Here is a 26,856-nt window from a genome sequence, read left to right as displayed (position 1 = left end):
TTGGCCATCTCTTGTCAGTTAGTGTAATGTTTAACCTGTCAGATGGGTATAGTCGGTTTTAACAGCTATTATCATAAAATGCCTTTAGAAATGTCCTTGCAACCTGTATATTTGTTGTGGATAAATTATGTGGGAAGCGAGAGTGTTTCTGTACCAATAGCAATAACGACCCATGCTATGGCCATGTCATGATCATTTTCGGTCCTTCACAGAAAACATGCTTGCATCAATCTGTAGTGTGCATGGTTAAGCATATATGTTACCATGGTCCAGGATTTATTGACACAGGTTGATCATACGCTAATAATCCAACCACCTTTTTGCTGGGAAGTGGAAAGAAATAATAGAAATTGCATTAATTGCAATGTGTAAAAAGAGTTGAGATACTGTATTGTAACTTTGCTGCATGTCATTGTGGTATATATCATGTCTTGATTGGTGAATATGGTTAGTTTGTGACTTTATTTGAAGCAGAAATAATATGTGAATGCTTCATTGAACATAATTCCGACTGGTAACTACGCACTTCGTTCGAGCACATTATCGCACGCGTCATGCAAGCCGTCTTAAATTGACCACCTAAACTGTTATTTGGCAACCTACAGTGGCTTGCAAAAGTTTTCATACCCCTTGAACTTTTCCACATTTTGTCACGTTACAACCACAAACGTAAATGTATTTTATTGGGATTTTATGTGATAGACCAACACCAAGTGGTGCATAATTGTGAAGTGGAAGGAAAATGATACATGGTTTTCAAATGTTTTTACAAATAAAAAACTGAAAAGTGTGGTGTACAAAAGTATTCAGCCCCCCTGAGTCAATACTTTGTAGAACCACCTTTCGCTGCAATTACAGCTGCAAGTCTTTTGGGGGTATGTCTCTACCAGCTTTGCACATCTAGAGACTGAAATTTTTGCCCATTCTTCTTTGCAAAATAGCTCAAGCTCAGTCAGATTGGATGGAGAGCGTCTGTGAACAGCAATTTTCAAGTCTTGCCAGAGATTCTCAATTGGATTTAGGTCTGGACTTTGACTGGGCCATTCTAACACATGAATATGCTTTGATCTAGACCATTCCATTGTAGCTCTGGCTGTATGTTTAGGGTCGTTGTCCTGCTGGAAGGTGAACCTCCGCCCCAGTCTCAAGTCTTTTGCAGACTCTAACAGGTTTTCTTCCAAGATTGCCCTCTATTTGGCTCCATCCATCTTACCATCAACTCTGACCAGCTTCCCTGTCCCTGCTGAAGAAAAGCATCCCCACAGCATGATGCTGCCACCACCATGTTTCACATTGGGGATGGAGTGTTCAGGGTGATGTGCAGTGTTAGTTTTCCGCCACACATAGCGTTTTGCATTTAGGCCAAAAACTTCAATTTTGGTCTCATCTGACCAGAGCACCTTCCTCCACATGTTTGCTGTGTCTCCCACATGGCTTGTGGCAAACTGCAAACGGGACTTCTTATGGCTTTTTTTCAACAATGGCTTTCTTCTTGCCACTCTTCCATAAAGGCCCGATTTGTGGAGTGCACGACTAATAGTTGTCCTGTGGACAGATTCTCCCACCTGAGCTGCGGATCTCTGCAGCTCCTCCAGAGTTACCATGGGCCTCTTGGCTGCTTCTCTGATCAATGCTCTCCTTGCCCGGCCTGTCAGTTTAGGTGGACGGCCATGTCTTGGTATGTTTGCAGTTGTGCCATACTCTTTCCAATTTCGGATGATGGATTGAACAGTGCTCCGTGAGATGTTCAAAGCTTGGGATATTTTTTTATAACCTAACCCTGCTTTAAACTTCTACACAACTTTATCCCTGACCTGTCTGGTGTTCCTTGGGCTTCATGATGCTGTTTGTTCACTAATGTTCTCTAACAAACCTCTGAGGCCTTCACAGAACAGCTGTATTTATACTGAGATTAGATTACACACAAGTGGACTCTATTTACTAATTAGGTGACTTCTGAAGGCAATTGGTTGCACTGGATTTTATTTAGGGGTATCAGAGTAAAGGGGGCTGAATACTTTTGCACGCCACACTTTTCAGTTTTTTATTTGTAAAAAAATTTGAAAACCATGTATCATTTTCCTTCCACTTCACAATTATGCGCCACTTTGTGTTGGTCTATCACATAAAATCCCAATAAAATACATTTACGTTTGTGGTTGTAACGTGACAAAATGTGGAAAAGTTCAAGGGGTATGAATACTTTTGCAAGCCACTATAAATAGCTGCCTAAGTTGCCCGGCTGGCAACAGGTAAAAAAAGTTAAGTGAGAGCCCAGGATAGTCAATGTGGCTTTGTTAGGGGGAGGTCCTTTCTGAGCAATTTGATTAAATGTTTCCAAGAGGTAACAAAGTGTATTAATTACTCAGAGATCTTCGGTTTCCACCCACATTCCAAATTTGTACGGGTTTGTAGGTTCATTGGCTTGGTGTATGTGTAAAATTGTCCCTGGTGTATGTAGGACAGTGTTATGCCCCTGTCCCACTTAGGAAACCTCTGGAGACTTTGCGCCCCACCCAAGGTTTTACGTGTGGTTCCCAGAGGTTTTTGTCAGTCTGCCTACCTGTTTCCACTACCTGCAACCTCCGGTAACCACCTGCAACCTCCGGGAACCGCACGGAAACCTTGGGTGGGGCGCAAAGTCTCCAGAGGTTTCAAAGTGGGACGGGGCATTTGTGTGCTGGACTCGGTGGGCCGAAGGGCCTGTATCTCTAAACTAAACTAAAAAAAATAAAGTAGATAACCAAGTTTAAAAAAAACAGGGGTTTGGAATCTGACACGTGCTGCCTTGGTGTTGGGGGTGGAGGGGGTGAAGGCAGTGACTCTCAACATTTTAGTAGCAGCAAGACGAGCAATTGAATTCTCAAGGCATAAAAGGCTCAATGCCAAGTGCTAAAAAATGAGATCGGTATTGATGAATGTTTGAACATAATGGGGCATAGGACCTGTTTGAGTGCTTGATTATTCTAATTTGGTGACCCTAGGTGCTGTCTGCGGTTCTTTGTTTGCTTTAATAATGAAAAGGTGACGAGTTGCTCTGCTGGAGACCAAGGAATTTCTGGGAAAATACAAATGTAATGAATGGCTGAGCACATTGTTTACAATTCCCCGCAACATCTAAATTGAGTTTCATGTTTGTACTCTTCAAACATATTAAGCTAATATTGTGAATGCAAATGGATGACATTATAGATCTAAAGCCTAATCTGGAAGAGGCTCTGTTGTAGCCAGCTGGTCCAGTGCCAGATTAAATATCACAGAAATCAATAGCAAATAATGGTTTCTTTTGTGGATTTGCTACATTGAAAAAAGATTTTTACGGAAGAAAAAATCTGAATATTAAGCTTAATTATCTTTGAAATTTTATCTTTTGTTAAATGGTTACTACATTCATTAGTGCACATTCACAGACCACATCTTATCTGTGAGATATTTCTTTCCAGTTCACCTGGAAAGAAAGATCTTTTTTTAGAATATGTCTTTTTTTGGATGAAGGTCAGAGTGAGTGGCCACAAAAACAAAAATCAATTCAATCTGATTGAACTGATGGAAAATTGGTATTGGTTCTATTTTCAATTTATTTGTTCAATGGTGAATGATGGGATATTATTTTGATAGACACAGTGCCCTCCATAATGTTTGGGACAAAGACCCAACATTTATTTATTTGTCTCTGTACTCCACAATTTGAAATAGGAAAAAAATCACGTGGTTAAAGTGAACATTGTCAGATTTTATTAAAGGGTATTTTTATACATTTTGGTTTCACCAAGTAGAAATTACAGCTGTGTTTATACATAGTCCCCCCCATTTCAGGGCACCATAACATTTGGGACACATGGCTTTAAAGGTGTTTGTATTTGCACAGGTGTGTTTAAATGCCTCCTTAAGGCAGATAGCACCTTTCCATCACCTTTGGTGCAAAAGAAGAGCAAGATGATGTGCCTCAATGACTATCGACCAGTGGCACCAACGTCTGTGGTGATGAAGTGCTTTGAGAGGTTGATTTTGGCGCATATCAACTCCTACCTCGACAAGAACCTCAAACCACTGCAGTTCGTTTACCGCCACAACAGATCAACGGTGGATGCAATCTCACTGGCTCTCCACTCCACTCTGGACCACTTGGACAACAAAAACTGATATGTCAGGCTGTTATTCATTAACTACAGCACGGCGTTTAATACGATCATCCCCTCCAAGCTGGTTACCAAGCTCTCAGATCTGGGTCTCTGCGCATCCCTCTGCAATTGGATCCTCGACTTCCTCATCCACAGACCACAGTCTGTCCGTATGGGTGGAAATGTGTCATCCTCGATAACAATCAGCACGGGAGCACCTCAAGGCTGCGTGCTCAGCCCCCTGCTTTATACTCATGACTGCATAGCTGGACATAATGCGAACTCCCATCATTAAGTTCGCCGATGACGACACTGTTGTGGGATGAATCGCTGATGGTGATGGGTCAGAGTATAGAAGTGAGATCGACCTATTGACCAAATGGTGCCACCACAACAACCGGGCTCTCAACACCAGCAAAACCAAGGAACTGATTGTGGACTTTGGAAGGGGTAGGATAGGGACCCACAATTCCGTTTATATCAACAGGACGATGGTGGAAAGGGTCAAGAACTTCAAATTCCTGGGCGTGCATATTTCCGAAGATCTTTCCTGGTCCCAGCACACTGATGCAATTGTAAAGAAAGCACATCAGCGTCTCTACTTCCTGAGAACATTACGGAGAGTCGGTATGTCAAAGAGGACTCTCGAACTTCTACAGGTGCACAGTAGAGAGTGGAGAGATGAGTGTGTGGTCAGGATGGTGTGGGTCCTTGATGATGCTGGCAGCCTTCGTAGAGAGCATGCTGACTGGTTGCATCGTGACTTGGTTCGGCAACTTGAGCGTCCAGGAGCGGAAAAGAATGCAGAAAGTAGTGACCACTGCCCAGTCCATCATCGACTCTGACCTCCCCACCATCGAAGGGATCTATCGCAGTTGCTGCCTCAAAAAGGTTGCCAGCATCATTAAGGACCCACACCTTCCTGGCCACACACTCATCTCTCCGCTGTATTCAGGTAGAAGGTACATGAGCCTGAAATCTGGTACATCCAGGTTCATGAACAGCTTCTTGCCCACAGCCATCTGGCTATTAAACTCGCCATCAAACAAACTGAACTATTACAGCCTATTGCACTTTATCTGTTTATGCCTATATATATACCGCACGTTGGGGGAACAGACCCAACGGGTCTGCACTTGGTCTAGTATATATATACTACGTGCGGTTGTGGGGGGGGGGGGTGGCGGCATGCAGCGTCACACACTAACTACCCCCGCACTCACGCTAATGGAGGGGAGGAGGGGAGAGAGAGAGAGGGGGAGGAGAGAAGGGAAGGAGAGAGGGGCGGGGAGAGGTGGGGAGCAGGGAGGGTGGAGGGAAGGGGGTAGGGGTGTGTGGAGGGGAGGGGGGTTTAGGGGAGGGACGGTGAGGGAGGGGATGGAGGGGAGGAGGGGGAGAAAAAGAGAGGGGAGAGAGAGAGGAGAGGGGAAGGGGGGGAGGAGAGGGGGAGAGGAGAGGAGGGAGGGGGGGGAGAGGAGAGGAGGGAGGGGGGGAGAGGAGAGGGAGGGGGGGGGAGAGGAAAGGGGGGGGGGGAAGAGGAGGGGGGGGGGAAGAGAGAGTGCCTTTTTACTTCAACCCAAACCCAAACCCAAACAACCATTTGCAGGCAGTGCTTTTTTACCTCTAACCATATATTCATTTTCAAACCAAATTAAGGGTACTCACAGTGCTGTAGACATTTGTCAGTGTCATTCAGAGCTCTGATTGAGGCACACCACTTGCAGAGACTGAGGCACACCACTTGCAGAGACTGATTGAGGCACACCACTTCCTGGTTTTATAGTCCCTCCCCCTCCCTCCAGCAGGGGCAGCAGAGAGAATGTGGAATTTTGTAAAAACATTAATATCTCTGTCAATTTTCATCAACGGGAAAAATCCTCGGCACACATGCGGCGGAGGGGGGCTCTGAGCGAAGTGGCCAAAAATGACGGCCGTAGGTGGCGGCGTACTCTCGGAAATCGCAGCACAGAAAGCCAAAACCGGTCAAGAACAGACTTTTAGTAATATACTAGACTAAGTGGGACCCGTTGGGTCCTATGTTCACACGGGAGGGCTGGTCCCTTGATGCAATATTCCACCTCTCCACCAATTCCAATATTGGTGGCCAGTGGGGGGAGAGGAGATGGGGGGGGGGGGAGAAGAGAGGGGGGAGGGAGAAGAGAGGGGGGGGAGAAGAGAGGGGGGGGAGAAGAGAGAGGGGGGGGGGAGAAGAGAGAGGGGGGGGGAGAAGAGAGAGGGGGGGAGAAGAGAGAGGGGGGGGAGAAGAGAGAGGGGGGGGAGAAGAGAGAGGGGGGGGAGAAGAGAGAGGGGGGGAGAAGAGAGAGGGGGGGGGAGAAGAGAGGGGGGGAGAAGAAGAGAGGGGGGGGGAGAAGAAGAGAGGGGGGGAGATGAGAGGGGGGGAGATGTGAGGGGGGGGAGATGAGAGGGGAGGGGGGGGAGAGGAGGGGGGGAGAGTGAGAGAGGAGGGGGGGGGAGAGAGACAGGGGGGAGAGAGAGAAAGAAAGAGAGAGTGATAGGGAGAGAGAGGTGGGGGGAGAGAGAGGAGGGGGGGGGGGGAGAGAGAGAGAGAGTGCCTTTTTACTTCAACCCAAACCCAAACCCAAACAACCATTTGCAGGCAGTGCTTTTTTACTTCCAACTAACCATATATTCATTTTCAAACCACATTATGGGTACTCACAGCTGTGGAGACATTTGTTCAGTGTTATTCAGAGCTCTGATTGAGGCACACCACTTGTAGAGACTGATTGAGGCACACCACTTGCAGAGACTGATTGAGGCACACCACTTCCTGGTTTTATAGTCCCTCCCCCTCCCTCCAGCAGGGGCAGCAGAGAGAATGGGGAATTTTGTAAAAGCATTAATATCTCTGTCATATTTCATCGACGGGATATATCCTCGGCACACATGCGGCGGAGGGGGGCTCTGAGCGAGGTGGCCAAAAATGACGGCCGTAGGTGGCGGCGTTCTCTTGGAAATCGCAGCACAGATCGCCAAAAGCGGTCAAGAACAGAGTTTTAGTAATATAGATATGATATTATTATTATTATTATTAAAGCTTTATTTCAGACACAGGTCCATATAACACATCAAACAGTACAAAGAATTACAAAGATACATTAAAAAATTGCATATTAGCCTAAAATATATATAAGCTATTGCACCAATGCCGTCTTAGCCTAGAAGTGAATCTATAGCAGCTTTTCAGAGGGCTGACTAGGGCTTCAATTATGTGGTTCTCTGATTTGTCCAGGCGACACATAAAACTAAACATCAGCTGTCTTAAGAGTGCCTCACAGGTTGGCACTCTAGTGGACACAAACAATTAACTGGCACTATGCCACCTAGGGACACGAAGTAGCAACCTCATTGCATCATTGTATGCAACCTTAAGCCTCTGCATACTCTTTTTCTTATAATTAGACCACAATTGAGCAGTATATAACGGTGTGATGTAGGTTCTGAACAGGGAACACTTCACAGAATCAGAGCACATATAAAACTTCCTTATAAGCATGTTGGCTTGAAGATAAATTTTACAGTGCTGTCGGTAGAGGTCTTTGTCATCCTTCCAGTCATCAGATATGACATGACCTAAGTATTTAATTTCCTCACACACAGCAAGAGGACTGTCTGACAAATAAAAGGTCGGAAAAGTTGATTCCCTGTCCTCAGCGCTTCTAATTACCATTATGCGGCTTTTCTTAGCGTTATACTTAATGTCATAATCAAGGCCATACTGAGAGCACACCTTCAGCATCTGCTGCAGCCCAGCACTACATGGACAGAGCAGGACCAGGTCATCTGCATACATCAGATGATTAACAATAGTGTTGCCCACAAGACAGCCAGTTTTTAGCCTATTTAACTGATTTGACAATTCGTCCATATAAACATTAAATAAAATAGGAGACAAAATTCCTCCTTGCCGCACTCCGTTACTAACACAGAATGGAGCAGATACAACATTGTCCCATTTAACCTGAAACGTTTGATGGGCATACCAGAACACTAAGATTCTCACTAAGAATTTAGGGGCACCTCGAATTAGCAATTTTACAAACAAGTGTTCATGGTTAATTCTATCAAATGCCTTGGACGCATCAATAAAACATAGGAATACAGATGAATTCAGGCTTGTGTACCTGAACACAATCTCTTTAAGAGCATAGATACACAGGTCAGTTAAATGTTTTCTTTTGAACCCAAACTGATTGTCAGTAGTAAGGACATACATTTCTAGCTTTGTCAGCAGTATTCTCTCCAGTACTTAAGATAAGATACTGGCTAGTGCAATAGGTCGGTAATTATCCATACTGTTGAGCCTACCAGCCTTATCTTTAATCACAGGCACTAGCATTACAGACATAATATCATTTGGCAAGACACCATGAACCAGACAGCCATTAAAGCACATGGAAAGCAAAGGGCAGAGCTTATAGCTGGCATATTTTAGATGTTCTGCAGTAATGCAGTCCATACCACAGGCTTTGTTGTTATCCAACATGTTAATGGCATCATAGACATCAGCTGCCCTAACTACCATATCTACAGAGAGATCAATAAGTTCATGATTGATTCTAACTGGGTTACTTTTAACACAGTTAAAAAGGTTACAGTAGTGCTCACGCCAACTCTCAGCTATTTTTTCTGGGCTACTAACACCTTCAATGTCAGACGGTAGGGGTGTTTTACTGTTATTCATTACTCTGACCTCTTCCCAGAAGTTAGTAAGGTTGTTATTCTGTAGCTTCCTGGCAAGCGAGTCTGCTCTCATTGTGTTTTCATTTTTCTTAATAAAACGAAGTGCATATTTAACTCAAGCATTTGTGCGTTTTTTCATATCTAGCAATACTCCCTGTCAAGGCCTACCTGCCTCTGACCAGAGTCTAAAGGCCTCTCTTGCCTCAGCGTACTGCTCAGCCACAAACTCATTCCACACAGGTCTGATGTTGGGTACCTTACATTTGCTTTTACAAAAGGGATCACTGGAGGCAATGAGACATTTCACAATAACATCATACATGGCACAGAGTTTTTCAGCATGTTGCACGTCCTTACAATTCATATCTGAGCACATTAGGGCCTTTTGAGGCAATTCAATATTATTTAAAAAACTGTCCGTTTGCAGTGAATATCCAGCCATAGCATCACTGCTCAGTTTTGACCAGTCCAGTTTACTTGAGGAAGCAGCATTATTATTACTGGACAGCAGGGATACATTCTCAACATTTAACCGTGCAGCAATAGGTATGTGATCAGAGGTGGCAAGTTCATAACAAATCTCCAGCTTTTCCAGTGAGGCATGAGCATCAGCTGTGGTCACAATATGGTCTAACCAGGATGTCGTGTGCCATGCTTCACTAACATAGGTAAAACTTGTGTCAGGCAACAGAGCTTTACTCGATAGAATTAGTTTAGACTCATTACAAAACTGCTGCAGGTGTGCTGCAAATAAAGATTTGCTATCTGACATGTCAGCATTAAAATCACCCATGACGTAGACACAAGATGAGCTGTTGTCCTCTATAAAGGACTGAATAAAAGCTAACCTGTTCAGAAACTCGTCCTCATGCTCATATGATTCATACGGTGTATAAACATTTAAGACAGTAAATTTCTTTCCGTTATAATTACACTCCAGCCCTATGGCCCAGTCAACATTTAGACGCACCACCTTCACCAGCGAGTCATATTTGATGTTCCACAGTATAGCTACACCACCAGCTATCCTACCCCGAACCAGCCTCGTACTGAGGTCGGTAGTGGACTCTCCAGCCCCATGGAAGTTCATGTGTAGAGTGTTCAACTTATCCAGATCTTGCTTCGCCAGCCAAGTTTCTTGCATCTATATATATATGGTCTCTGCTATATAAACACACTGAACTGTTCTGTATTTATGCTTACTATATTCTGTTGTGCTGCAGCAAGCAAGAATTTCATTGTCCTCTGGGACACATGACAATAAACTCTCTTGACGACTTGACGCCTGTTATTTCAAAGCAATTATTGATACATACTTGTTCCTTAATGCTATGATGGCTAAGAGCTACAAACTGGTACTTTACAGCAGCACATAAAGCTTTGTCTATTTAAGCATCCAATAACTATATTTAATTTTTAATTTTTAATATTTAAAAACTAAGAAATTTAGTTCAGTTTAATTATAGGATTGTTGTTGAAATTGAACTTTCCTGCTGTGTTCAAAATTAGTTCCAGTGGGGATAATTACCTGTTTTTTGCTGGCTCTGCAAATGGCAATATTCAACATAGAGGAAAGGAATCTATTTAATGTTAAATGGTATCGGAAGATACTCTACACTGGACTTCCCATGGAGTCCAGTGGCATAGCTCAATCTTCGTGAGATTATCCTGTAATTCCACGTAATGGGTTAGTGAGAGGAGGATGGGAAGAAAACTTGGTTCTGATCCCATAAATTACATGGGGAAGATTTGCAAAAATTAAAAAAGCTCTATTCATTTAGTGTTTGAGTGCCCCTTTTGATAAAATATAGGGTTAAATCCTAAAAAAATCTTATGGCCTAAATTCTCCAAAATGTTTTCTCACTAGCGTGCTGCTGCCTTCGGTAAAACACGAGATTAACATTTGCGGACTTTTAGTCATTCTGCTGCAGCCTCTGGAAGCCAGAAACTATACTGGTAGCCAGAAACTATACTGATTAGATTCAAGGAACCACATTTGAATTTCCATTGATTAAGTGACAAAATGTACAATATTAGTGCACTGTACTCGTGCTAAATTGATGCTTGCCTAACAATTATTTTCAGACTGATGTCAGGGGAGTGGGCGGTACAGAGATAAAATGTACACGGAGACAGTAAGACTGGTGGGAGAACTGGGAAGGGAGAGGGGATAGACAATAGGCAATAGGTGCAGGAGTAGGCCATTCGGCTCTTCGAGCCATTCAATGTGATCATGACTGATCATCCCCAATCCGTACCCCGTTCCTGCCTTCTCCACATATCCCCTGACTCCGCTATCTTTAAGAGCCCTATCTAGTTCTCTCTTGAAAGTATCCAGAGAACCTGCCTCCACCGCCCTCTGATGCAGAGAATTCCACAGACTCTCAACTCTCTGTGTGAAAAAGTGTTTCCTCATCTCCGTTCTAAATGGCTTACCCCTTATTCTTAAACTGTGGCTCCTGGTTCTGGACTCCTCCAACATCGGGAACATGGTTCCTGCCTCTAGCATGTCCAAACCCTTAATAATCTTATATGTTTCAATAAGATACCCTCTCATCCTTCTAAATTCCAGAGTATACAAGGCCAGCCGCTCCATTCTCTCAGCATATGACAGTTCCGCCATCCCGGGAATTAACCTTGTAAACCTACGCTGCACTCCCTCAATAGCAAGAATGTCCTTCCTCAAATTAGGGGACCAAAACTGCACAGAATACTCCAGGTGTGGTCTCACAAGGGCCCTGTACAACTGCAGAAGGACTTATTTGCTCCTATATTCAACTCCTCTTGTTATGAAGGCCAACATGCCAGAGAGAGAGGGAAAGCAAGGGCTAAAAGTGTCTGCCTTCGATATAAACCAGCATCTGCAGTTCTTTCCTACACATTTTTTTTGTAATGAATGTATCCCAATTGTCACAGAAGATAAAAATAGCCACTTTAAAATGTTTTAAAGTTAAAGTGTATTTATTTCTGAACCAGTGATTCTAACCCTGGCATATTCCCTTTTAAAGGTTGAATCAAGCAGAGCAGATGTGAGAAGATGATGGCAGCAGACAAAGGGGTGGTGGAGGAATGGCTATCGGAATTTAAGGTATACTTTCCACCACTTAGAGCAGCCATTATTTAAAATTCAAATGTAAGTTAGACATTTATGGCAGAATAATGTGTTCATTGATTAGTTGATAGCTCATTAAAAAAAACCAATTACTATTTACAATCTCAAAGATGTGTCCTTTATAACTGCTGATAATGTGAAGACAACTGATTTGACAATGCATGAACAAAGGCAATATCAAAGTTTGCTTTTTTTAAAATATCGATTGTAGGAACGTGCAGATTCAAAGTGATCTCCATTTACTTAACTAATACCAAATGTCAAATAATATCGAAAGTTTATTGACTGATGTTTGCAGATTAGTATCTGTAAATTTCATTTATGTATTAGGTGAAAATTTATCAACTTTTTTCAATTAACTTTCACATTTACTTAAATATACTTTTACTTAAATTTACTCTGTATATATCAGTGATTTTATATTTGTGTGCAAGACATGATACATTAATTTTGTGTGGTAACATGGACCTCTGCGGAATAGTGAATTACACCCAAGAAGTTCATTCATAATTTATTTCTTCCTATCCAAACATGTTATGAGCAACGCTATGAAAAGGAAGAAATTAATTATGAATGGCTAAGTTGCGGTAGCATTTCCTGCTCCTGAAGCACTATGGGCAGATTGATCGAGAACTTCTCGTATGCTTCAGATGATTGCCTGCCGCTTGATGTCAGAAACATGCACACATTTCATGGGCAGTAAATTTGAGGATGGTGTTCTGTAGTCCTACATTAAGCCTCACTTAAGTTGAAAATGCTCTTGCTGCTCTCTGCATTTTAAAAATGGTACATTAATTCATAACCTATCCCTAGAGATGGAGATAAATAAGTCAAGAAATGGAAAGGGAGGGTAGAAATGGACCATATTTAAGTGAGACAAGGTGGAATTTGACAGCTAATAACTTGGTATCTGAGTTCTGTGGGAGAACTGGTAACAGTAGCAATACTGTCATTGATTTATTGGAGAAATGTGAAGGGAGGCAGTCTGAGTAAGATTGAAATGAGGCCTGCTACACGCATCCCATAAAAAATGGCCATTGCTTGGATATATACTGAATCCCGTAACTAGATGTTTTTTAGTGTTAAATGCTGGCCAAGACAATGTAAAACTTTTAAAGCCCTGTCCCACTATACGAGTTCATTCAAGAGTTTTCCCGAGTTTGCCCTGATTCGAACTCGGAGATTTACGGTAATGGCCGCTCGTAAGTAATCGGGGCTCTCGTGGATATTTTTCAACATGTTGAAAAATCTTCACGAGTCTTCCCGAGCTTATCGCGTTTCCCGAGTACCTGCCATTAGCGTTACGAGCCGCTAAGAGATGTCTCCGACCTCCGACGTACCCGCTCTACGTACATTCTACGTGCTTCCACGAGTTTGATTTTTTTTTAAACTCGGGAGAGCTCTTGAAGAACTCGTACAGTGGGACAGGGCTTTTAGCTGATATGATGCTCCATTCTCAACCTAATACAAAGCCAATCTGATACTGAAAATATAAACGCACAATGTTAAATAATTTAGACAAATTTAATAGGATCAATTAAACAAATAGAAGTATATCTGAATTATGGCCGTTAAAATTGCAAGCTAATTTCCTGCTTTTGTAGGTGGAAAATTCTGATTACATTTGCCCCATGTCGTGATAACACAGGCTCTTCTTAATAGATTGTGAATTTGGTCAAAAACAAGTGGGAAACAGAGGTTGGCATTGCCAGAAAGAAACACTAACACTGGGACCAGCCTAAATTCAATGGAGCTGCTGATACTTTGCCACTTTGCTGTCAGAAGCAACTATCCCCACAGCACAAGGCAGCCATAAAGCAGCAAAACATTGATGTGCCATGGGAAGAGAGATACTATGGTGGGAAGGGAGAGCGTTCCCAGATTTTCTGCAAGCAACATCGAAGTGTACATCACTACCATATTTTGCTTGGGCAGCTTACAGCCCAGTGGTATGAATATTGATTTCTCTCACTTCAGGTAGCCCCGGCATTCCCTCCCCCACCCAAGTCACACTAGCTTCTAATTTTCACCCTACAAACAGCTAACAATGGCCTGTCATCGTTACTTTTTTGCATATCTTTCATTCATTGTGCTTTATCTCTCCACATCACCATCTATATCCCTTATTCCTAACCTTCATCCGATCTCCCCCTCGCCCCCCCCCCCCAGGTCCAATCACTCCTGACCTATGTCCAAGATACCTCACGTGCCCTTCGTCTCTTTAATGAGCTCCCACTTCCTCATCTTTACTATGGACGTTCATTCCCCCACCAGGAAGTCCTTATAGCCCTCCCTTTCTTCCTTGGCCACAGAACCATCCAATTTCCCTCCACTAACACTCTACTCCTCCTAGCGGAGCTGGTCCTCACCCACTACAACTTGTCATTTGACTCCTCCCACTTCCTCCAGGTCCAAGGCGTAGCTATGGGTACCCGCATGGGCCCCAGCTATGCCTGCCTCTTTGTAGGGTATGTTGAACAATCCCCGTTCCAAGCTTGGCCCTATCCCCGAACTCTATCTCTGTTACATTGATGACTGCATCGGTGTTACCTCCTGCATCCATGCAAAACTTTATCAACTTCACCACCAATTTTCTTCTTTTTTTAAATTTATTTATTTATTTTTAATTTTATTAGAAGTAGACCTATTATAAAGTATAGTTGCATATTATAGTAAAAAAACTTTTCATATACATCAATCATACATTATTAAAATTTTCAATTGTCGATTACTTCTACTTCTAGTGGGTTTTTTTAAAATATAGAAAAAGAGAGAAAGAGAGAGAAAAGTTACAAATATCAAAAAAAACAAAAAAGGTGGAATGGATTACTTATAATACGTCATTGGAGATAGGTTCGTAGATTATAAAGTATGACTTTTCATCTAATCCTGAGTTCAAGTTTCAGTTGGGTTTTTGTGCCGGGCCAATCTATCCCGTCAGATAATTAATGAATGGAGCCCATATTTTAATGTGATCATGACTGATCATCCCCAATCCGTACCCCGTTCCTGCCTTCTCCACATATCCCCTGACTCCGCTATCTTTAAGAGCCCTATCTAGTTCTCTCTTGAAAGTATCCAGAGAACCTGCCTCCACCACCCTCTGATGCAGAGAATTCCACAGACTCTCAACTCTCTGTGTGAAAAAGTGTTTCCTCATCTCCGTTCTAAATGGCTTACCCCTTATTCTTAAACTGTGGCTCCTGGTTCTGGACTCCTCCAACATCGGGAACATGGTTCCTGCCTCTAGCATGTCCAAACCCTTAATAATCTTATATGTTTCAATAAGATACCCTCTCATCCTTCTAAATTCCAGAGTATACAAGGCCAGCCGCTCCATTCTCTCAGCATATGACAGTTCCGCCATCCCGGGAATTAACCTTGTAAACCTACGCTGCACTCCCTCAATAGCAAGAATGTCCTTCCTCAAATTAGGGGACCAAAACTGCACAGAATACTCCAGGTGTGGTCTCACAAGGGCCCTGTACAACTGCAGAAGGACTTATTTGCTCCTATATTCAACTCCTCTTGTTATGAAGGCCAACATGCCAGAGAGAGAGGGAAAGCAAGGGCTAAAAGTGTCTGCCTTCGATATAAACCAGCATCTGCAGCTCTTTCCTACACATTTTTTTTGTAATGAATGTATCCCAATTGTCACAGAAGATAAAAATAGCCACTTTAAAATGTTTTAAAGTTAAAGTGTATTTATTTCTGAACCAGTGATTCTAACCCTGGCATATTCCCTTTTAAAGGTTGAATCAAGCAGAGCAGATGTGAGAAGATGATGGCAGCAGACAAAGGGGTGGTGGAGGAATGGCTATCGGAATTTAAGGTATACTTTCCACCACTTAGAGCAGCCATTATTTATCAAAAAGTTCTTGTTTGTCCATTAAGACAAGTCTAATTCTTTCTAGATATAGGGTCTCCGACATTTCCACAATCCACATTTTAATTGTGGGGGTCGTAGGGCCTTTCCAAAATTTTAATATTAATTTTTTCCCGGTTATTATACTGTAGTCGAGGAAATTTCTTTGGCTTGTTGTGAGTGTTAAACTTTGCTCTGATATTCCAAGTATTATTAATTTTGAGTTTGGATCCAGTTTTGTATTAATAACTTCTGAAATTATTTCAAAAATATCAGTCCAGAAATGTTTAATTTTTATACAATTTGCAAACGTATGTGTTAAATTAGCATCTAGATGTAGACATTTATCACAAATAGGAGAGATTTGTGGGAAGATTCTATTTAGTTTTATTTTAGTAGTGTAATCTATGTAAGACTTTAAATTGTATTAAAGCATGTCTGGCATTTAACGAACATTGATGTATATGTTGTAAACTTTCGTCCCCCAGATCTTTCGTTATAGGATGACCTAATTCATTTTCCCATGTGTGTCTATATGGTTCCGTCGGTGGTACCTCGTTGTTTAGGAGGGTGTTATAAATATAAGCTATTAATTTTTCAGTGTTAGGATGCTTGTTCAAACATTCATCAAGGATTTCTGGTTCCCTAGTCCTGTAGACTTGTGTGTTAGATTTAACATAATCTCTAATTTGTAGATATCTGAAGAAATTATTTGAGTGCAGTCCATGATTCTGTTGTAACTCCTGAAATGAAAGAAAAGCGCCTTTCCCCATAATCCACCAATTTTCTTCTAGCACTCAAATTTACTTGGACCATCTCCAACTCCTCCCTCCCCTTTCTTGATCTAACAGTCTCCATCACAGGAAATAGACTATTGACTGATGTCTATTATAACTGACTCCCACAAGTATCTTGACTCCATTTCTTCCCACCCTACATCCTGCAAAGACTCTATCCCCTACTCCTAATTCCTCTGTCTACACCACATCTGTTCCCAAGATGAGGTGTTCTGTACCTGGACATCCAAGATGTCCTCATTTTTTAGGGAATGGGGGTTCCCCTCTCCCTTCATAGATGAGGCCCTCATTCGTGTCTCCTCGGTACCCACAAGCTCCGCCCTTGCTCCCCCTCCCCCTAGTCGCAACAGAGACAGAGTCCCTCTAGTCCTTACCTTCCACCCATCAGCCGTCGCATACAACACATAATTCTCCAAAATTTCCGCCACGTCCAACGGGATCCCACCACGAGCCACATTTTCCCATCTCCACCCCGTTCCGCCTTCTGCAGAGACCGTTCCCTCCGTTACTCCCTGGGTAACTCATCCCAAACCAACCCCTCCCCAGGTACCTTCCCCTGCAACCGCAGAAGATGCAACACCTGTCGCTGTATCTCCTCCCTCTGCTCTGTCCAGGGATCTCGACAGTCCTTTCAGGTTAGGCAGAGGTTCACTTGCACCTCCTCCAACCTCATCTACTGTATCCGTTGTTCAAGATGTGGACTCGTATACATCGGCGAGACCAAACACAGACTGGCCGATCGTTTTGCGGATCACCTTCGTTCAGCCCGCCTGAACCTACCTGATCTCCCGGTTGTTGGACACTTTAATTCTCCTTGCCATTCCTACACAGAACTTTCTGTTCTAGGTCTTCTCCATTGTCAGAGTGAGGCTAAACATAAATTGGAGGAACAGTATCTTATATTTCGTTTGGGCAGCTTACAGTCCAGCAATGAATTTAGCTTTCTCTCACTTCATGTAGCCCCGGCATTTCCTCTCTTTCTATGCCTCCCCCCCCCAAGTCGCACTAGCTTCTCATTCACCCTACAAATAGCTAACAATGGCCTGTTTCCTTTATCATCGTTACTTTTTTGCATATCTTTCATTCATTGTTCTCTATCCCTGCTGCCTGTGCCACTGAGTTACTCCAGCTTTTTGTGTCTATCTTCAGTGCCAATGAGATTCTGTCTTTCAGCAGGGGGTGGGGTGGTGGTTCTCAAAACCAGCCAGTACCCCCATATGAACCTGACGAGAATAACTTTAAGTTGTCTCCACTCAGAGTGAGAATTGCCACTCAATGGACCAGTGTCACACAATATGTCAAATTGAGCTGAAGACCATAAAAGAGGATTTCTTATCCTACAGATACCCCCAAAGAGTGAGGGGGAATAGCTCGTCATATTTGCCTCGCTCCCATCTTTGATATTATTTTCTCTATGTGCACACAATCTCTACATGTACTGTAGGTTATTGAACAGGTTAATGTTCTAAATCTCTTCCATTTGAGCTAAAACGGCAAGCAATATGAGGATGGGTGCCCTTTTGATTGTAGTCTTGAGTAAGAATCATAATTGATATAGTGTCATGACTAGACTGATGCAGTTGCACAATGAGATGGTTTGTGCATTGTCAGACCTGCCTGAAGAAATGCAAAAGCTCAACTCTGCGCTTTTGCATAAGATTGTGTGGAGTCAGATGACAACTAATTGTTCAGACATTAGGTGTAGAATACCCAATGTTTTTCAGATTTCATGCGGTTTTGTCATATTCCAGGTGGAGCTATGATCTTTTCCACTTGGGAGTACCTGAAATGTGGTCACCAGGGTGGCCTCCGCCCCCATGCATTCTCTTGCATCCCATGCATTCTACAGTCCTGAGAAAATAAGAATGTGGACTTGAGGGCAAGATTGCTTTACCAAAGGGACTAGAGAAAATGCTGTGTATTCCATTTTGGTGACCTGCTTACCCCCAGCTCTCTAGACAAAGCTCTGTACCATGAAGGTTTCTAGATCTATCATGTGAACTTATCATGCGCCATCTATCAGATGGCGTTATTCAAAAGAGAGAGAGAGATGGTGGTGATGTTTGCCTCATGGTAAGCTTTACATGGTGCTTGGATGTGGTGGCCTTGCCCAAATTCCTGCTCCCCCAGACATTCTTCTAGCGCTGGAGGAGCGACATGCTGTGGTCAACCAATGGCACATTCTGATGCCAGGAATTTCAACAAGCTAGTTTGAAGAAGACACTTCCAAGCTACTACCTGCACATTTTCTGCAACATCAGATCAAATACTCTTGACGTTTGCTATCCCACCATCAGCAACTGGCACTGCTCCTTTCTACTGATAGGCAATAATGATGAGGATGGCACTGTGCTGGTTGGGGAGATGGGGATGTGACATGGTGACTGGAGTCAGTAAATGGGACAATGTTCAGAGCTGGCAATGGACCTGAATGAATACTCCATGATTGTTACCAACTTCATTGGGGAATGTGTGGAAGATTGTGTTGTACCAAGACCATTTGAGTGTTACCTAAACAGAAGCCTTGGATGAATCAGGAATTCTGTAACCTACTGAGGAATAGATCTCTGCCATTCAGGTCAGGTGATACAGTCTTGAGAAAGCCATTGAGAAAGGAAAGAGAAAAGGAAAAGGAAAGTATAAACTTGAGAATTGGATGAACGTCGGCAACTATGGCAGGGCTTGTACACCATTATTCCCTGTAAGGTGAAACTAAGTAGCCCACGTGACAGTGAGGCATCACTCTCGGATGAGCTCAATGCTTTCTATGCTCACTTGGAAAAAGAAAACATTGACGTATCTTCACGAGCCTCAATGGTTCCTGACAACACGGTGATCTCAGTCTCCGAGGCTAATGTTGGAAGATCCTTCACGAGGGTGAATCCTTGAAAAGTGTTCGATTCTGATAGTGTACCTGGCCACTTTATAAAACCTGCACAGACAGCTGGTTAGAATTTTTGTGGCTTTCCTCAACGTCTTACTACAATGGTCTGAGGTCCTGCTTTAAAAATATATCCATAATACTGGTGCCATGAAGAGCAAAGTGACATGACTCAGCTGTCCAATGTCATTTGTATCCATTGTGATAAAGTGCTTTGAGAGGTTGGTTATGACGCATATCAACTCCGGCCTTAGCAAGGACTTGGACCAACTTTAATTTCCCTATCACCACAACAGATCGTCAGTGGCTGCGATGTTGCAGGCTGTCAACTGATGACAACTTGGGGTTTAACATCATCTCCTCTAAACTTGTCATAAAACTTGGATCTGGGTCTCTGTTTGTCCCTGTGCATTTACATCCTTGACTTCTTTCTTCATTGGTAGAACTCAACCAGCATGAATTGGCAACAACACTTTCTCTCTGCTGACCATTAGCATGCCCACGTCAAGGCTACGTGCTTAGTCTCCTGTTGTACTCTCTCTATACCCATGACTGCAGAGCCAGACGCAGCTCTAATGCCGTATTTATATTTTCCGATGATACCATTGTTGTTGGACAAATAATGGGTAACGATGAGTTGGAGTACAGGGTGGAGATTGATTATCTGGTTGAGTGCTCTCAATGTGAACAAGATTATTGACTCCAGAAAGGGAAAGCTGAAGAACACGCCTTCATTGGCAGAATCGTGGTGGAGAGAATCAACAGCTTCAAGTTCCTAGTCATGCCCATCTCTGATCTGTCCTGGACCCAGCATCTTGATGTGACTGCAAAGAAAGCACATAAATGGCTTTACTTCCTCAGAAGTTTGAGATTTGGCATCTCAAACTTCTACAGGTATGCGATGTGCAATCAGTCTGGTTCAGTAACTCGAAAGCCTAAGAATGAAGCAGAAAATGGCAGACATTGCCCGGTCCATTGCAAGTATTGACTCCCGCCATTGAAGAGATCTCCAGGGAGCGTTGCCTCTAGAAGGCAGAAAATATCAACAACTGACCACACTTTCATCTCACTGCTACCATCCAGAATAAGGTGCAGGAGTCTGAGAACAGTGCCTGAGAAGTTCAAGAATAGCTTTTTCCATAACCATCAGGCTTTTAAATCACACTGTGCATCACATCGCTACCTCAGCACCAAACAATTATGGATGTTGTATAAAGTTGCATTATATATTTTGGCTTGCACTATTATGGTCTGGTTACTGGATATAACTGATAATTTGTGTGTTATTGTTTATTGTACACTTATTTGATGTGTAATATGCCTGTAAAGCTGCAGCAAGTAAGCATTTCATTGTTTTGTTCCCAGTGCATATGATAGTTAATCTCTCTTAATTTACAAATCCTCATGAAAAGTGATTTGCCACCAGGGAGTAATTTTGTGTTAATGAACAACAGCAAGTTGCCACCTGTGAGTAGGTTATTAGCACCTGGATGCACAATGACGACTTTTAAGTAAATTGCTGCTGTCAATAAAAACAGGAATGCTACCAATGAGTGGCTCGTGTTTCCCTAGGAGAATAAGAATATTATCTGTCAACGGTTAGCTGTTCTCTGTGAACAGAGATGCATTATGTGAGGAGATTGTTTTCCTACTTGAGCAGAGACAGCACTTGAGTGAACGTGCTTCTCTTTTTTAGGAGCAGAGACTTGCCACACACAAACCCCTTTCATGTGGTGCGAACTTTGCTGGAATTGTGCAGATAAATGATCTGATGAATAAAAAAAGAGTCTAGAAGACCAAGAAACCTATGATTTTTGGGCTGACACATGACCTGTCTCTGCTCACGTACACTTTAGGCCACAGATGGTATAAAGTGTACAGTTGTCATTGCAAAATATAAAGGACTTTGATCTTTGGTGGAGAAGATTCACTGGGATGATTCTGAGATGGAGCATTTCACCTTAGAAGAAACATTTAATGTTTGGTTTCTGTGGAGTGGAGCAGAAGGGGAGCCTAATTGTGGTATACAAAATGATGAAGGGCATAGGGTAGGTACTTAGAAACATTTCCACATAGTAGATGTGTAGAAAAACCAGGGATCGTGGGTTTAAGGTGAGTTATGGTAGGTTTAGAGAAGATCTGAGGAGGAATTATGTTCACAAGGAGGGTGATTGGAATCTGAAATACACTCCCTGAAAAGCTGGAGGAGGCAGAAACTCTCACAACATTTAAGTAGTATCTGGAAGAACACTTGAATTATTAAGGCAAAGAAGACTGTGGGCCAAGTGCTGGAAAATGGGATTAGTGCAGATGGGTGCTCAATGAGGGCTGAAACACTTGCTTCTGAACTATATGACTCGTGAATGCTGTTGAAGACTAAATAATCATGCAAAGTCAGCTGCCTACAATGACCCATTGACCAACTATTTGTAAATTCCTGTGACCTTCATTACCAGATAGAGGGAGGTCCAGGCATGAGAGAGTAGTCAAATGTAATATTGTCTACACCACAGACAATATAACCACTTTGTAATAGTCTTTGTGTAGAACCATGAGAGATGGGGGAGACATTAAAATAATACTTCTCATCTTTTTTACTGAGACCATGATAATGGGATCTAAGTGGTTGAAGAATAAGAGTTGTGATGTTTTGGATTATATACAAATTACCAAAGAGGAGGTATAAAGCAGCAGCTCTATTTCTTTAGCCACGGCAATGTTCTGGAAGATTGAAGGATGGCTAATGTTGTATGGTTATTTAAGAAGGACAGGAAAGGCAGGCCAAGGAACTGCAGCCCTGTAAGCCTAGTGTCAGTGGTGGGAAAGTTGTTGGAGGGGATTCTTTGGGATAGGGTCAACCAGTATTTGAATAAGCATCAACTCTGCGTGTCACATATCTGAGAGCGTTTTTTGATGAAGTCACCGTGAGGTTTGATGGCAGGCCAGTGGGCATTGTCTGTATGGCCTTTGTGTAGTAGGCCAGTCTGGAAGGTTAGATTCCAAATATAGTGTTCATTAATTGATTAATTGCATTATATCCAATTTGCATTATGGAAACAATGTTATAATAAGAACTATCTACTATGGCAGCATGTAGATGTCTTGGTAATGCACAAGAGGAGACCCCTGCAAACCTGTACTTGTGAAACCACACATTTTAGATTTGCTACAAAATAATTTTACACTACATAAGCATTGGTAAAGTCTTAACCTGTTAATAACGTTGAAAAATATTCAGATACATTTTTTAATATTTTGAAAAATGGTAACTCATTTGGAGCTCTCATTTGAAATTTATTGTATTTACTTTTTTAATCATTTTTGAATTCAGACACTTCCTGAGATCTCCATATCCAGCTATGCTTCAAGTTTAAAAGGGAAGAGTACTTTGGTTTCGGAATTGTACACGGTCATCAGTGAATCACTTAGTGAGGTAGGAATACAAGTACAATAGAGTATAGTTTGGACCTTATTCCACCTAACTTCAACTTTCTATTCTACAGGCTCTGTGCTTACCTTTAAAATGTGTCTTTATTCTATCTCCTTCAAGATCCTCTGTAAAGCCATAGCTTTGGTTGTATATCTGGGCACTGTTACTACTTTTTTGGCTTGATGTTACTGATTAGTCGCTGAAGCACCTTGTGTTTTATATATATATTGTATAAAAAAACACTATTTCACCACATCATTGAACATCTGATTAAAATGTTGACTTTTTTGTGCCTCATGCATACTCGTAATGAAGGTATGGTAAGCTTTCAAACATGTTGGGCTGAATGATATTCTTCTGAGTGTAGAATTAGTCTACTAATCACTTTATAACATGGTTACTGCAAATTGGAGGAACAGCAGTTCGTATTCTGCTTTGGGTAGCTTACAGCCCAATGGTAGGAACATTAAATTCTCTAATATTAGGTAACAGCCCAGCACTGTTCACTCACCCAATTGTTCCCTCTCTTCCCTGTGCCCCAACCAAATGCACTAATTTTTCTCACTATCCCACCTATTATTTTCTCACTATCCCACCCATTATTTTTCTTCCCCAACCGCACCTTCACTTCTACCTATATCTCCTCCTCTGGCGTCACATTTCATTCCTCTTCTCTCTTCATCTCAGTCTTTTCATCTCTGTCCTTTGTCCACTTATCTGCTAACCCCCCCCCCCCCCCCCCACCTCCTCATCTGCCTCCAGCTATCACTTGCCATGCTTAGTCCCACCCCCAACTCATTTCTAGCTTTCCAGTCCCCCTACTATAATTAGTCTGAAGAAGGGTCCCAAACCGTAATGTCACCTATCCATGTCTTCCACAGATGCTATCTGACCCACTGAGTTATTCCTGCACTTTGGATTTTATATCATGAGCTGCAGATCCTGTTCCTGAAGAAGGGTCTTGACCCGAAATGTCACCCATTCCTTCTCTCCAGAGATGCTGACTGTCCTGCTGAGTTACTCCAACTTTTTATGTCTCGATCCTGTTCCTCTCCTATATCGTTCTATATTCCATCTGCCTGTCATTCTTTATCCCTTATTGGACCATCCTTGCTGGTTCCTGTCTCATGCTCTACCCTTCTCCTATATACTGGTTATCTCCCTTCTATACCATCAGTCCTGATGCAGGGTTTCAACCCAGAACATTGACAATTCCTTTGCCCTCACAGACGCAGCTTGGCCCTCTGATTTGCTCAGCATTTTGTTTTTTGCTCCAGATTCCAGCTTCTGGTGTCTGTTGTGGCTGCCATTAAATCTATTTTGATCATGTCGAACATTACTGTGTTTTATTTATCTTTCAAATGCAATGAATCCAACAAAGCTCTCTGTCGCGTCCTTTTCACTCTTTTTGGTCTATCTATTTCCTAATCATTCATGTTCTCCATACTTCACTGCTATTTATTACCATCTCTACCTCCTTTCGAGCTGCTGTTTCCTTCCCAGCTTATTAGCAACCTCAGTATCTCCCAAACTGTTTAATTGAGCATTGCGCTGGCCAAGAGAAAAGTTGCATTGAATATTACAAATAATGATCAGCTGGTAGACACCAAGAATCTGTAGCGTCAGAGTTTTGCAACGTTGATGTCAAATGACTTGCCTTGCTGGCTCCCATCCTGTATATCAATTAACAATTGTATATTCAAATACCTTATTCTGATTAATCGACAAGATAGGATGAACATTGGTGTCATTGAACAAATAGAGATGAGTTGCTATAAACCATTGTTTTATTGCTATTAAAATCCTAGAGTATTTGTCCAATTTTACCTATTGAAACTGTAGGATGGTCAAGATCAATATAGCATGTTGATGTTGTTGTCATTTTGTAGCTTCCGTTGTAAACTTCTACATTAATGTATTTTCTCTAAATCATTATCGAGTATAAACTGGATCTGATGAAGGGTTCCAATCCGAAATGTCGACTATCCATGTTCTGCAGAGATGCTGCTTGGCCTGCAGAGTTACTCCAGCACTGTTTTTTTTTGTAAACCTGCATCTGCAGTTCCTTGTGTCTATATTGAACTATTTATGATGTAATTTCTTAACAAATGACGCAGTCCACAGTTAATAGACATTTCTGACTGCTCAGAACAGGAACTTGTATTGGGAAGCATGAACCTAAATATTATCAGCTGATGCAGCTGTCACCTCAGCTCATCTACCGGCATCTATCTGCCCACAGCTGCTGTTTGATTTGCTGAACATTTCCACCATTTTCTGTTCTATTTCAAGTCCTAACATTTGCAGTAGACACAGAGCTGGAGTAAATCAGCAGGACAGGCAGCCTCTCTGGAGAGAAAGAATAGGTGACGTTTTGGATCGAGACCCTTCTTTAGACTGGTATGGGGAAGAAGGGTCTCGAGCCGAAACGTTACCCATTCCTTCTATCCAGAGATGCTGCCTGTCCCGCTGAGTTACTCCAGCTTTTTGTGTCTATCTTCGGTTTAAACCAGCATCTGCAGTTCCTTCCTACATATCTCTAACATTTGCAGTACTTTTGAGAATTTAACTTAGTGAATAATATTTCAGTTACAAGTTGTACTTTTGTGGTCGCAACAGACTTTAAAAGTTCAAGATGTTCTGTAGTATATTTTTTTAGGCAAGCAGACATAAGTAAATGTCTCCTCCAACATTAGATTGCAGCAAGTAGCAGTTTCCCAAACAAAGAAATGCTGGGATTCTGTAAAATGTATGCAAATATTCTTAGAGATTTTATTTTAACATTACTGTTGCCATGATGCCATTGATTTTATCACTTTGTTTCCTTTTGCTTATTTAAAAATTATGTTGATATTTTTTGGAAACAAACATTTTCATTTTCATTTTAGTTGCTGGAGCCAGTTTGCCACCAATTATTTGAATTTTATCGCAGTGGTGAGTTTGAACTGAAGAGATTCACATTACAATTTGTTCCTGAACTTGTATCGAGCTACCTTTCAGTCATATCAGCACGGAATATGCACAGTAGTGGTTGCATTGAGGCTCTTCTCTTGGGTATCTATAACTTGGTAAGTGATATTAAAAAGCACATATAAAATAATTGTAATTCAATGGGCAAATTTATTTGAAAGCTCAGAACAGCTTACAGGTCACTTCAGCTTTGTTTAGCTACTTCTAGGGTTGCTATAGCCTCTTGTATTTAGTTTGCAAACATATCTTTTAACATTAGTAACCACCCTTAAAAATGTAGATCATTGGCATTTGGGATATTTTCATTCAATTTATAACATTCAAGATGTTATAAAATAAAAGTTCTCGGCATGTAAATTAATTGTCATCGAAACTGAGAAGTAATTGGTAATCATGCAAAAGGTCTTATCAATCATCACCTTTTTGAATTAGAAGCACAAGTTCTGTCATTTGACCAGAACTTGGTGGAATAGAGGATCTTGTGATTTGTCCTTCTCTGAACTTATCTGCTCTGTTTTACTTTTTTGCCCTATAAAGTGCAAACTGTTTTAGCTAATCTGGGATCTTAGTAGACCATGAAATCGGTGCCGTTCTTTAGTGAGATTTAAGAATTGGATTCGGTCAGAGAACAAGTCTGAAAGTAAAATGATATTTTGTATTCAAATCTCCAACAATTGACTACATGAAAGAATGAGACTCCAGAGTTTGAATTCTTCATTTTCTACGGCAGTGTCTGAATTGCAGACAATAAGAATCATCATATCAGGTATATATTAAAGGGTATTTATGCACTTAATTACAAGACTTGTTCTGGATAGCTCAGTGATCCTTTTAATGTTCAAACCCAATACTTGTGAAACTCATGGAGTGCTAATAATAAGCTACCAACTGGAGCAATGCACAATTTGAGAAGCTTTGGCTATCTCTACCATAGTGCTACCTCACATGTTTTGCACAAATTTCTAAGTCAGCTTAC

General features: G+C 42.0%; 1 protein-coding gene across 6 annotated transcripts in view; it reads left to right on the top strand.

Annotated features, from left to right (window-relative positions):
* Window positions 1-26,856, top strand: part of fam126a (family with sequence similarity 126 member A) — a 77,019-nt gene that overhangs the window by 9,898 nt on the left and 40,265 nt on the right. For 3 of the 6 annotated variants that reach the window (XM_033046272.1, XM_033046253.1, XM_033046287.1), the window contains exons 2-4: window positions 11,834-11,913; window positions 22,812-22,913; window positions 25,799-25,978. In XM_033046272.1, the coding sequence (XP_032902163.1) occupies window positions 11,863-11,913; window positions 22,812-22,913; window positions 25,799-25,978 (333 nt within the window). In that variant the 5' untranslated portion in view covers window positions 11,834-11,862. Of the gene's footprint in view, window positions 1-11,833; window positions 11,914-15,668; window positions 15,770-22,811; window positions 22,914-25,798; window positions 25,979-26,856 lie in introns of those variants that run through there. The other 3 variants (XM_033046261.1, XM_033046297.1, XM_033046280.1) reach the window with 2 other exon arrangements.

Source organism: Amblyraja radiata, chromosome 2 (assembly GCF_010909765.2).
Source record: "Amblyraja radiata isolate CabotCenter1 chromosome 2, sAmbRad1.1.pri, whole genome shotgun sequence".
Taxonomy (NCBI): domain Eukaryota; kingdom Metazoa; phylum Chordata; class Chondrichthyes; order Rajiformes; family Rajidae; genus Amblyraja; species Amblyraja radiata.
This window is presented reverse-complemented; position numbering and strand designations above follow the sequence as displayed.